At 46.3% G+C, this 13,223-nt stretch overlaps 1 protein-coding gene and 1 pseudogene across 2 annotated transcripts in view; both read left to right on the forward strand.

Annotated features, from left to right (window-relative positions):
- Positions 1 to 3,563: 3,563 nt before the first annotated feature.
- On the forward strand, positions 3,564 to 4,177 carry LOC109685169 (high mobility group protein B3 pseudogene; annotated as a pseudogene).
- Positions 4,178 to 10,251: 6,074 nt separating this feature from the next.
- Positions 10,252 to 13,223, forward strand: part of Dnajc11 (DnaJ heat shock protein family (Hsp40) member C11) — a 54,371-nt gene continuing 51,399 nt past the window's right edge. Inside the window, exon 1 of one of the 2 annotated variants that reach the window (XM_020161913.2) lies at positions 10,252 to 10,395. In XM_020161913.2, the coding sequence (XP_020017502.1) occupies positions 10,324 to 10,395 (72 nt within the window). In that variant the 5' untranslated portion in view covers positions 10,252 to 10,323. The remainder of the gene's footprint in view (positions 10,396 to 13,223) is intronic. The other variant, XM_074081477.1, reaches the window with a different exon arrangement.

Consider the following 13,223-nt stretch of genomic DNA (forward strand, 5'->3'; position numbering starts at 1 on the left):
TTTTTATAAGATAAAATACATAAAAACAAAACACAAACCAACAACAACAATAAAAAAAAACAAAAACAGAAGTTTTCTGGGCTGGCAGAGTGGCTCAAGTGTAGAGTGCCTGCATAGCAAGCATGAAGCCCTGAGTTCAAACTCCAGTGCTGCCAAAGGAAAAAAAAAAAAAAAAGACTCAGAAGTTTTCTTTTTCAAGATGGCACTTAATTTAAAAGGAAAAATCCATTTCTTCAATTATGACCTGACTTTGTGGACAAGATGGCATCCTTAGTAACAAAGCCACCTCCACTGTCTCTTCTCGGGACTTACACTGGGTAGAGACAGGAGATAGTGCTGTAGTCTGAATGTACCACTCCTCCTAGTCATGGGTTGAAATCCTAACCCAAGGTGATGGTATTAGGAGATGGGCCTTCAAAAGGTGATGAGGTCATTAGGGTGGAGCCTTCCTGAATGGGATTAGTGTCCTCACAAGAGACCCCAGAGAGGTCCCTCACCCATCCACCATGTAAGAACACAGCAAGAAGAAAGGCAAGCTGGGGCACAGGTAGTTCACACCTGTAATCCTAGCTGCTCAGGAGGCAGAGCTCAGGAGGATTTCGGTAGAAGAAGAAGAAGGAGGAGAAGAAGAAGAAGTAGAAGACGACAGAGGCAACAAACAAGGAAGTGGACACTCATCACATAAAATCTACAGTACCTTGATCATAAACTTCCAGTTTCCAGAACTGTGAGATAATTTCTGTTGCTTCAGCATTTATTCTAGCAGCCTAAATGGACTGAGGGAGCTTGCCAACATGTAGAGCCATGTGCTTCCTGAGATCAGTGCTACTGGACCCTGGACTGATGTACCAATCCAGGAGGATTTAGGGCTTTCCTTGGGCACACTTTGCTCCTGGAAGTCCCTGGTACTCACGCCTGAACCGTGTTCCTCTATCAGTGGATGACATTTCCCAGCTTCCCCACTCCATCACCTTTCATTTCAGGCTTTCTCTCTTCCCAGTTTCAGCAAACATTAAACCCACACATGGGTTTGAAGCACTTACTGTATGTCAGACGCACAATGCCACTAGAAATACAAAGAAACATTTCAAGCCCTTGCCTCAAGGGGCTTACAGTCTGATACAGGATATTTATAAGTGGAACAGAAGTGATACAGATGGGTATATAGCCTAGTGTTGTGCTATGCAAAGGCACTTTCATCCTACCTGGTGAAACACATGCAGGAGCTAATCTCGCTTCCCCAGAAATCCCAATAAAATTATAAGAAAGGAATAGATGGGTATGAATGTGTAAAACAAAATGAATAGGAGAGATGACACCAGACAAAAGATATCAACAAACTTTGGAAGATACAAAATGGAGGGACCTGTGTCCCTGGAGAGTTGGGGGACTTGTGCAGTAGGACCAGGAGTGGCTAAGGAACCAGAGGCTGGGCAGAATGTTCATAGGCCATATAAAGAACGATGACTCACAGCCTGTGATCCCAACTACTCAGGAGGTGGAGATTGGGAGGATCTCAAGTCCAGGCTAGCCGAGGGTTGGGGGGGCTGGTGGGGGCAGTGCACAATTGTCATCCCCACTATGTGGGAGGCATAAATAGGAGGATGTTGGTGGCTTGCCTCGACAAAAACACTAGAGACTGTTCCAAAAATGATGAAAGGGAAAAGCTGGGGGCATGCCTCAAGTGGTAGAGCACTTGAAGCTCTGAGTTCTAAACCCCAGTACCACTAAAAAAGAAAGAAAAAAAGAAGAAAAAGAAGAGTTAAGTCAGACATGCTGGTGCACATCTGAATCCTACTACTCAGGATGGTGTGACAGGAGGATTGTGAGTTTGAGGCCAGTCTGGGTTACACAGTAAATATGAGGATTGTCCGAAGTATATGGTGAGACCCTGTCTCAAAGCAAACAAACAAAAAAAGAATAGTTAAGAACACCAGCTCTCCTTCCCCAGTCTACTCAGCCAAACAACTACACCACCCCCAGCCCTACAGGGGGTTTATTAACTGGTGACACTCCATAGAAAGATGGAGTCTAGATAGAAGAGCCACACTAGCTAGCAGATATCGTACCAAAAATGGGAATTTCATGAAGTCTGGATCCTTTGCTGTCCATTCATGTGAACTCCGAGTGCATGTGTTCACCAGAACTATCCTTCTGGTGAGCCTCTCAGAAGGTCTGGGACCAAGGTGCTACTCCCAGCCCTTTTTCCTGCCAGGACTTTTACCTGACCCAGGAAGGAGAAAAGAAGACTCGTGTGGAAAACCAGTCCTCCCAGGAGGAAGAAAATCCTACAGATCTTCCACCTGGGGACCCTAGCTGATGACCTTCTGAGAGGCTCACCAGAAGGATAGTTCTGGTGAACACATGCACTCGGAGTTCACATGAATGGACAGCAAAGGATCACCAGAGCTTTAAAGGAATTCTCCACCAAAAATAAATAAGTGGATGGGGGAAAAGTAGATTGTTTTTAGACATAAAAACAGTGAGGGAGTGGAATAAAACTTAAGCCAGGCTCTGGTGGCTCACACCTATAATCCTAGCTATTCAGGAGGCAGAGATCAGGAGATCACAGTTCAAAGCCAGCCCGGACCTCATCTTGAAAAACCTTTCACAAAAAAAAAAAAAAAAAAAAAAAAAAGGCTGGTGGAGTGGCTCAAGGTATAGACGCTGAGATCAAGCCCCTGTACTGAAAAAAAAAAAAAAACCATATATAGTATATATATGTATATACTATTCTGAGGAAAAAAAATTATAGCCTCCACTCTTATAACCAGCCAAATTATCTACTCCTCAAATGACTTATCTAACACACTGAAAAGTAGAGTGAGGGCATCCAAGTTCTCAAAAACCGTGGGAAGATTTAATCCATTAAAACAATAGAATAGGAGGATAGGTGTGGTGGCTCACAATTGTGATCTTAACTACTCTAGAGGTAGAAATCTGGAGGATTGAGGTTTAAGGCCAGACTTAACCTAAAGTTTTTGAGACCTCCAACTTAACCAAAGCTTGGTGTGGTGGTATGCACCTGTCATCCCAGCCATGCAAGAAACATGGGAAGCATAAATAGGAGAATCACAGTCCAAGCCAGTCAGGGCAGAAATGTGAGACTCTATTCAAAAATAATGAAAGCCAAAAGGCCTGGCAGAATGGCTCAAGTGGTAGAGCACCTGCCTAGCAAGCTCAAGGCCCTGAGTTCAAACCCCAGTACCACCAAAATAAACAAATAAAGGTATACATTTTATTGTACTTTAACTATATTCCAATAAAGCAGTAAAAAGAAAAGAAGAGAATTAATGAGGAGAAGATTGGTCAGAGGGAACTCTCCACAAAGAACCTATAGAGATTTTTAGAAAAAAGAGGACTGAAGATACATGAGAGAATAAAAGGAGTCCCCCCACCACCACCAAAATAAGAGGGTCACTTCACAATAGACAGGATAAAAGCCTAAGGGAATGAAATAATATTGTCAAAGTGTGGAAAACAAAATAAGCCAAAATAAATCTCTCCACTCTTTCGTATTCTTTATTATTAAAAACAACAGACAGAGACTAGTGAACAATACAGTCAAGATGGCTAAAGGTGACCCCAAGAAACCAAAGGGCAAGATGTCTGCTTATGCCTTCTTGGTGCAGACATGCTGGGAAGAACATAAGAAGAAAAACCCTGAGGTCCCTGTCAATGTTGCAGAATTTTCTAAGGAGGGCTCTGAGAGGTGGAAGACCATGTCTGGGAAAGAGAAATCTAAATTCAGTGAAATGGCAAAGGCAGATGAAGTCCGCTGTGATCGAGAAATGAAGGATTATGGGCCTGCTAAGGGAGGCCAGAAGAAAAAGGACCCCAATGCCCCCAAAAGACCTCCGTCTGGATTCTTCCCAAGACCAAATCCACAGACCTTGGCATGTCTGTTGGAGACGTGGCGCAAAAGCTGGGTGAGAAGTGGAGTAAGTTAAGTGACAGGAAGAAGCAGCCATCCATCACCAAGGCGACGAAGCTGAAGAAGGATGAGAAGGACATTGCTGACTATGAGTCGAAAGGAAAGTATGATGGCACAAAGGGTCCCACTAAAGTTGCCTGGGAAAAGGTGAAGGAAGATGAAGAAGACACTGCTTATCTGTCTCCTTATGAATACCTAAGAGTAGGGAGCGCGTGGTTGATACAACTTGTATTTGAGGTGTGATTGTTGCCCTAATTAGGTTTAATTACAAAATTCGATCACGATCATACTGTATTCTCTCAAAGTGCTCTAGAGATTGTCAGTGGTTTACAGGAAGTGGCCATGGGTATCCCGTCTGGAGCACCCCAAAACTGTATCAAAGCTGTACATATTTCCAAATGTTTTTAAAATGAAAAGGCACTCTCGTGTTCTCCTCACTCTGTGCACTTTGCTGTTGGTGTGTCAAGGCATTTGAAGATGTTTCTGGCATTTTATCGTCAATTTGTAAGGCGGTGTTAATTCTAGGTTTTTGGCTAGAAATCCTGAGTTACCAACTGTACATATCTATAGTTTGTAAAAAGAACAGAACAACCGAGAGAGACTCTTGATGCTCCTTGCTTGGCATTGAAACTGTGGGGAAAGATGCCTTTTGGAGGGGCCGTAGCTCAGGGCGTGCACTGTGAGGCTGGACCTGTTGACGCTGCAGTGGACATCCATTTAGCTTCAGGTTGTCTTGTTTTTGTATATAGTGACATAGCATTTGCTGCCATTCTTAGCTGTGGAAAAGGGAGTTCAGCTGGCATGAGAAGTGCTTGCATTTATTTCTTTAGTTAAATATGGTAGATTTTAAACTGTTTTTAAACTGTAAAATTCTTCATTGTCAGCAAAGCAAAGAACCACTGCAAAAATGAAAGTTCAGGAACCTCTGTACTTAAACCCAATTTGCAACCTCTTGTTATTTTTTGTATGTTTAGAATGCTGAAATGTTTTTGAAGTTAAATAAATAGTATTATGGGTTTTTAAATAAATAAATAAATAAATAAAAATAAAAGCAAGACAGGCATTTTCACCAGAAGCCAGTGGCTCACATCTGTAATCCTAGCTACTCAGGAGGCAGAGATCAGGAGGATCTCGGTTCAAGGCCGGCCTGGGCAAATAGTTCTCCAAAAACCCCATCACAAAAAAAGGGCTGGTGAAGTGGCTCAAGGTGAAGGTCCTGAGTTCAAACCCTGGTACTGCAAAAAAGAAAAAAGAGAGAGAGATAGACATTTTCAGATAAGCAAAATCTGAGAGAGTACTCCAAGAACAGACTCATCCCTCAAAGAAATTCCACAGGGTGTTTTGTTTTTTTGGTGGGACTGGGGTTTGAACTCAGGGCTTCACACTTGCAAAGCAGGCACTCTACTGCTTAAGTCACACCTCCAGTCCATTTTGCCTTGGTTACTTTGGAGATGGGCTCTTGCAAACTATTTGCCCAGGCTGGCCTCAAACCTTGATCCTCCCAATCTCAGCCTCCCAAGTTACTAGGATTGCAGGCATGAGCCACCAGCACCCAGCTTAGTGTACAGTTTTGGAAGCTGAAAGTCTAAACAGCATTGTGCTGACTCTGGTGAGGGTCTCCTTGGTCGATCACATCATGGCAGATGGCATCATGGTAGAAGCTCTTGTGAGAGAAGAGAGATCACATGCCACGGCAGGGGAGGGGCCAGGCTCACTTCATGACAATGATGAGCGCCCCAATGACCTCATCGCTTCCCCAGTCACTAGGTCCCACCTCTTAAAGGTCCCACACCAGTTCCGGTGCTTCCACACTGGGGGCCAAACTTCCAACTCCTGAATCTTGGGAGACAAACCACATCCAAATCATAGCAAATCAGTAGTCTATACCTAACCATCCCATGTTCCTGCCTTGGTCCGCAGCCACCATCATCTCTCTCCTCAACACTGCAATAACTTCTAACGGAGCAGGGGTGAGGAACGCTCCCAGGCTTGGTCCCTCTACTGCGATCTCCTGGAGTGATCTCGTAGGGAGAGTCAGACTCTATCACTTCCCAATCCAAAATCTTTCAACGCTTCCCCACTGCACTCAGACTAAAATTTAAATTCCTGGCCACTGCCTTTAATGAGGCCCTGTGTGATGTACCCTAGTTTGACTTCTCCAACAACTTTTCTGACTATTGCCACCTTCATCAGCTGCATGCTCACCAGCTCACTGGTTCTCTCCCTGGCCCTGCAGCTCGGCAAATTCCATCTGTCTCAGAGCCTCTGCACTGCAAGCATCTTCCTTCACATCTTGCAGAGCCGGTCTTTCCCATCATTCAGTTCAAAATCCCCTCCTCAGCTAGCTCTTCCCTGGCCAGCCATCACCACTGATATTGCTCCATCTGAGATGTGTCAGGACCGCATCACTGAGTATCTCTTCCTTATTGCCTGCCATCTGAACGTGTGTGTGCGCGCACACACATACAGGAGTGTTAATTCACAATTGCTTGTGAATTGATAAAACTCCAACACCTATTCCTTTATCCACTTTAAACTTAAGAGATAAGTGAAGCAGACACTGGGCGATTTTACAGGATGTTAAAAGGAGGTGAACATGGCTGGCAGAGTGACTCAAGTGTTAAAGTGCCTGCCTGGCCCTAAGTTCAAACTCCAGTACTGGGGGGAAAAAAAGAGAGAGGTGAAATTAAATGAATTGCCAAGTAACATTGGGGACCAGAAGATGTCAGATAGCATGAACTTGGTACTTGCCACATGGTGACAGCCTGGGGAGTGAGAAATGGAGATGACAGAGGCAGACCAAACAGGGAATGGATGGAGTGGGCAGGGCCAAAGATCAAAGTACTACCGTCACTGAGCTTCCAGAAGGGCCCATTGGAAAAAGGACCGAAAGTCCCACACGAGCAGCAGGGCAAATCAGTCCTGCAGACACAATGGATGAGTGACACTGCAGGTAAGATGCGGAGTTCCGAAGGCAGAAGCTTTGAACTGGAGATCGTGGAGGTGCATGTTTTGTAGGGTGGTAAGGTCTATAACTGGCGATTCCCAGAAACATCTAGTTATCCCTGCCCAGCTTCCACATCTCCACTGCCACCTGAGGCCACCTCTGGGGTTAGGCTCTCAACCAACCAACTCAGCCTCTCTGGGCTGAGACAGATGTGGCTCTTCTCCTGGGTGACCATTCTGTAATTAACACCATGGTTAAAGATGTCAGTGAGAAGTCACTGAATGCTCAGGGGGTCAGATGGCATCAAGAGAATTTAATTCTTGAGTGCCTGCAAATTCTATCTTCTTCCCTTTAGCTAAGGATTTTTTTCTTTCTATCTCCATTAGCAGGGTTATCAGCACTCCTGAGGGATTTGAAGAAGGGGAAAAAATGGCAAACAAGCACTAAATCCCATCCTGGAATCAGTGACAAAGGAATAATAAAAACATGAAAGGGCCAGGTGTGATGGCTCACACCTGTAATCCCAGCTACTAAGGAGGCAGAAATTAGGAGGATTGTTGTTCAAGGCCAGCTCAGGCAAAAAGTTCGAAAGTTAGTCCGAGGTGGGTTGGCTCCATTGCTTTTGGGCCTGTGTGGGGACATCATGAGTGTGTGGCAGAGGAGCCTGATGACCTCAGAGCAGTCAAGAAGTAAAAGACAGAAGAGACCAGGGTCCCACACTCTTTGAGGGCACCCCCCCTCCAAATGAGCTAAGACTTCCTTCAAGGCCACACCTCAAAGTTTCCACTGCTCCACACACTGGGGAGCGAGTTTTTAATGCATGGGCGTGGGACAGTCCCAATCCAAACTATAGCACCCTGCTGAACTCGAATTTCAGATCAACAACAACGACTTAGTACAAGTATATCCCACCACGTCATATTAGTACACTTGTACTACAAAATTATTCGTTTATCTGAAATTCAAATTTAACAGGACATCCTGTATTTAATCTGGTAACTGTGTCTCCAGTGTGCCTGTTAGCAGGGAGGACCCGGCACTGGGCTGAGCCACCAAACAGAAGGGACTTCCTGAGTGTCTACACAGAGGAGCCAAAATGTGTGGGGTTCATTCTGAATATGAATGATGGTAGAGCTAAAAGCCCTCCTTATACATACTGTTTAAAAATAAGCAAATTCAACAATTGTACAGACACAAGTATCTATTGCCAACCATAGGTACACGAGTATCTACACACAGATAGATACATGCACCTCTGAATTATGCATCTGTAGTTACATAGATATATGACACAAGTATATTAGGTTTTGCTTTACAGCTGAAGTACACAGAAAGTGCAAGGCCCTGAGTTTAAGTTGCAGGATTTTGTCAGATGCTCTGGCTTGAGTGGAGTGTTGGATGTGTGTTTTTAACTTATAAATTTGTATGGCCCCTGGTTTCCATTATTTTGCCCATTGCAGATTTAGGTTTTTGGAAGGGAGAAACAAAAGAGTCAACCTCTGAAATAAATATGTTCCCCAGGTCTGTGGTGTATCGAAGCTAGCTTTTCATTTATCACAACCACTTTCCAAGGGACCACAACACAAAATATCGTGGGCCTGAGAGAGGACAGACACAGAGCATCCCTGAGTCATTATTTATTTTGTCTGAGTAGTGATAAAAACCAGGTCACTCTCAATCACAGAAACACAGACCTGGGTGTAGTGAAACATATGTTATGTTCCATTTATGTAATTTCTAGAGGCTGTGCTTTCCAAGCAAAGGAAGGATGGCAAAGAACTCTTCTACCCAAGTGAGCATCACAGCTGAGTTAATGTCTACAAAACTAAGGAAAAAAGAACCTTTCTACATTGTAGGTTTTTTCCCAGTCTCTCTGTATGAAATTCTCAAAGACCAGCAAATGTCAGTATGCAGTTTAGCCGTAACCGAGCTCTGCAAAGGAGAAAAAAGAAAAGCCCATAAAAATTGGTAGATAGCTGATGGAGCATGAGCAACTGTGGGGGCCATTGCAAGGAAGCTTCAAATAGCTAAAGAACTAGTTCTTAATTTACAACCGGGGCTGACAGCCTGGCTTGATGCTCCTGAACGACCTGTCTCAGCACTCCTCAGTGTCTCATGCCAAAAGATCCTAAGAGAACCAGGCAACTTGGAAGGGATGATACACAGGCCCAGATGGTGCACATCTGTCCAAAAATTAGGAAGAGAAAGAAATCAACTTTTCAAATCCACAGACAGGTGTTGGGGCTTCCCCCGAGACTGCTCATGAAGAGCACCTCCCCCAGCCCCTGGGGGGTGGTGAACTGGTTAGTTAAGAACAACAAAGCTTTCTGAGAAAGGATGAAGAATTAGTACAGGTCAGTGGGAACCAAACAGGTGGCAAGAGTAGGAGCTGCTGCCCACCTTCTCTTCTTAAGGGCATCATTTTTGAAGACACTTAAATTATTTAGATTATTGTAACCAAGACATCTTTAATAATGCACCAAACAGCAGGCAGCAGGTTGAAATCAATTAGACTCCACTGCTAAATTATAAGGGAGAAGTTTACAGCTCTGGGGTAGGAACTGTTGGTATGTATGCATGCCAGAGGCAATTATGGGAAGAACCTGATGAGTACTGCCTCCTCATTTACACAGCAGAAAAGATAGCCAGGTGTTTCTAAATATAGAACAATAATTTAAAAAAAACAAAACATAAATGTGGAGGGCTATTCTCTGGACAGGAAGGTTTCTGGGTGGCCAAGAGAAAAGGCAAGGAAGTGGTATAATTCTCATTTTGGAGGGTTCCTGTGCAAACACAAGTCAGCAACTGAGGCCACTGGGAGCCTTTCTCCAGGATGTACTCTCCAGGGGTGGGGATATCAGGGAGGGGGTGACCCTGCACAAGGGATGTCTTGTGCTCCTTCCTTAGGGTTGGGGACACGGGTGGTGTTGCATGTCTCCCTACAAGTAGGACTTTAAACTTTTCCTTTTTTTTTTTTTTTTTTGGTGGAACCAGGGTTAGAACTCAGGGTTTCATGCTTACAAAGCTGGCACTTTTGTGCCAGTTTCCAGTCCATTTTGATCTGGTTATTTTGGTGGTGGGGGGGGTGTCTCTGACCTATTTGTGCAGGTTGGCCTCGAACCCTGTGCCTCCTGATCTCAGCCTCCCAAGTAGTTAGGATTAAAGCCTTGAGCCATCCGCGAAAAGCCTTAGAGGGGCCTGGTTGGTCAACGGGTGCTGGGAGCCTGCGGGCTGCACGTGGAGGATCTGGGGTTCCGCCCTCGGCCGCGCGGGGGCGCAATGCGCAGGCGCGGTCCCGCGGGCAGACGAGCGTGCGGGCGTGCGGCTCCGTGCCGCCAGGGGCCGCTGTGGCGCAGCCGGGGCCCCGCGCCGTCAGCGCCCGGGGTCGGCGGGCCCTCTTGAGCACGGCCTTACCGGTTTGGCGGGGTGAAAGGTTGCGAAGATGGCGACGGCCTTGAGCGAGGAGGAGCTGGATAATGAAGACTATTACTCGTTGCTGAACGTGCGCAGGGAGGTGAGGCCTGCAGCGGGGTGCCGTCGGGGCTGAGGCCCAGCCGGGTCGTTCGGGACGTTCGGAGTGGCCGACCCCCGCTCCGCCCTGTCCCTGTCGGCCACGGCCCGGCGCGGAGGCCGCGTGACCCCGCCGACGTGCGTGCCTGCGGGCAGTCGGAGCTGTCCCCACCGGCCGAGCCTCCCGCCCCGGTGCCGGGGTGCGGGGAAGCCGGGGTGCCGGGGTCGGCCTCTGCCCCAGCCCGGGGGGACCGGTGCGCCGCGTGCGCGGTGGCCCCTTAGGACCAGAGGCCCCGCACCTGCCGAGGTCCCGGGGTGGGGCTACTTGAAGTTGGGTCCCCAAGCCCCCGGGACCCTGCATCCCACCCGGCCCACATACCTGCCCTGGCCAAGAGGCAGTGTCATCGCCCCGAGCCAGCAAAGATGGCAAACTGAGTCTCGGACACCAAGGTCAAGGCCGTCGGGCAGCTTCCCCGAGGCTCCGTCCGGTTCCCCCGAGTCTCCCACGGGGACGTACAGCCTCAAAGGCAAGCATCTCGTGCCCGCTTCCATTCCCCTGAGTGGCTGTCCACAAGTGGCAGGCATTGCCTCCCGGACCTGGACCGCAGGGCCGCAGAGGAGGAAGAAGTGGCGCCCTGCTGACCACGGTTTCAGCGTCCAGGCCAAGGGCTTTCACCCTGGATCCCCGCGGAATAAAAACGAGTGCTAGAGTCTCCCACTGTCCGGCACCTGTGCGTTTCCGCTCCATTTCCTTTCGCAATGACTCGTCTGCAGGTCTCTGCAGTTGAGATCTGGCATGAAGAGTGGAAAGGCTTCCGAGGTCAGGTCACAGGGCTCACCAGTCATGTCCACGCTTCAGGGTCTAGACTTTTCAGCCCTCCCTAATTCCATCTCTCAGGTCTTCTAGTGGTGATCAAAAATTAGCCAAGTTTGACTGTCCCAATAAGCAATGCTGGTTCAGTGCATTATCAGTAACCTTGGACTGTATTGGTGGTATTAAAAGCTAACGTTTTCTGAGTGTTTGCTTTGTGTTGGACCAGCCTGCTGGATGAACACTTGGCATTATGTTATCTCATTTAAATATGACAGTCCTTGATTTATAATTAAGGAGACTGAGGCAGAAGGGGATGGAGTAACTCATGCAGTCACACTACTAGAAAGTGTAATTCAACCCTGGGCATCAGACTCAGGACACCCAAGCCTTAACCTCTATTCCCTGCAGCCACCTCCATTTACCAGTCCCAGACCACAAAGCTGCTGGTCCTGAGGGTGGCTCTGGGCACCCCTGCATAAGCATCCCTCAATGGATTAACTACATTTACTACAAAAGCTCCCGATGAAATGTTTTGGAGAATATCAGATCTGGTTAAGGTCCTGTGTGGTACCTAGGAATTCTTGTTCTGAGTTTGTAACTAATTAACACTAAGGCTTTAGCTAAATCACCTCTTTGTTTCCAGTTGAATGAAGTTGTCTGGCTAGTAGGTTAGGTTTTTTCCAGTTCTTGGGAGCAATGCAGTAGATGAAGCCAGCCTTTCTGAGACCAGCCTTTCTTAGCACTTACTCATATCTGGTCTGTGTTATCAGTAAGGGAGCAGCCATTTGCCTGTTTTCCAGGCTTACTGAACCTCTGTAGCTGCAGGTGACCCAAAAGACGTTTGTCATAGGTATAACATGACACTGCTGTAATTTTAGGGCCTGTCTCCTGATGGATGGGAGAAAAAGAAATTAAAGGCTGGCTCAAGGGCACCGGTGGCTTACGCCTGTAATCCTAGTTACTCAAGAGGCAGAGATCAGGAGAATCTCGGTTCAAAGCCAGCCCAGGCAAATAGTTCACGAGACCCTATCTCAAAAAAAATCACAAAAGGCTGGTGGAGTGGCTCAAGGTGTAGGCCTTGAATTCAAACCCCAGTACTGCAAAAGAAAAAAGGCTGGCTCCAGTGGTAGAAAGCTTGTCTAGCAAGCATGGGGCCCTAGGTTCAAATTCCAGTACTAGTTAAAAAAAAAAAAAAAAGTTTTTTTTTTTTGGGTGAAGGCATTTTCCACATTTATGGGTATAGGTAAAGTCCTTATGACATAATTTCTAGTGTTGTATTTGTCCACAGATTCAGTATTGAATGCCATCAGGTTGGTGTGCTGATTTTCTGACTTCAGTTTCCACTAGAAGAGAAGCTTGCTCTGAGGGTGATACTGACATTTACTAGAATTTTTTTCCAAAATCAAACCTGAAGTTGAAATAATATGATTTAGTTGGAGAAAAAAAAGTAATCGTAGTTCTTACATGTGTGTTGAAAGACTAACAACACCTCTGAATTTGCTCTCAGTTCCAGAGCTTGATGCTGTCTAAAGTAATACAGGAAGTAAGACCCCTCTTCTCATCCGGACTTCACAACACCCTCACAAGACCATCTTTAGAACTCAGTGTTCCATAGAGATCCCAGACTTTTCCATAGAAATCTCAAGTGGAAGCAAGCCTAGACAAAACCAGGGAATTCTGTTTTAAAATAATAAGCATAATAGAATTACACAATTGAAGTAATGAAGGATGTCAGAAATCACTGTAAGTAACTCCCTTTCCAGGCCTTAAGCTTCACAGTATCCCTCTAAGTTTGTAGTTCAGAGAGTGAAGGAGGCAGCCAGACAGGGCCACCAAATTCTGCTATAAACAAGACTCATGATATGTAATAATTCTCTAGAGTTCTAGATTTCCTGTTTGCACAGTGGAACCATCTTCTGCCTGCCTTATATGAGGGGAGGGAGCAATATATCATTAACTGGACACACCAAAACCAGATTGGCTTTTTGGTTTAGTGTTCTTAGATGCATGATCAGGGC

The sequence above is a fragment of the Castor canadensis genome, chromosome 7, assembly GCF_047511655.1.
Source record: "Castor canadensis chromosome 7, mCasCan1.hap1v2, whole genome shotgun sequence".
Lineage (NCBI taxonomy): Eukaryota > Metazoa > Chordata > Mammalia > Rodentia > Castoridae > Castor > Castor canadensis.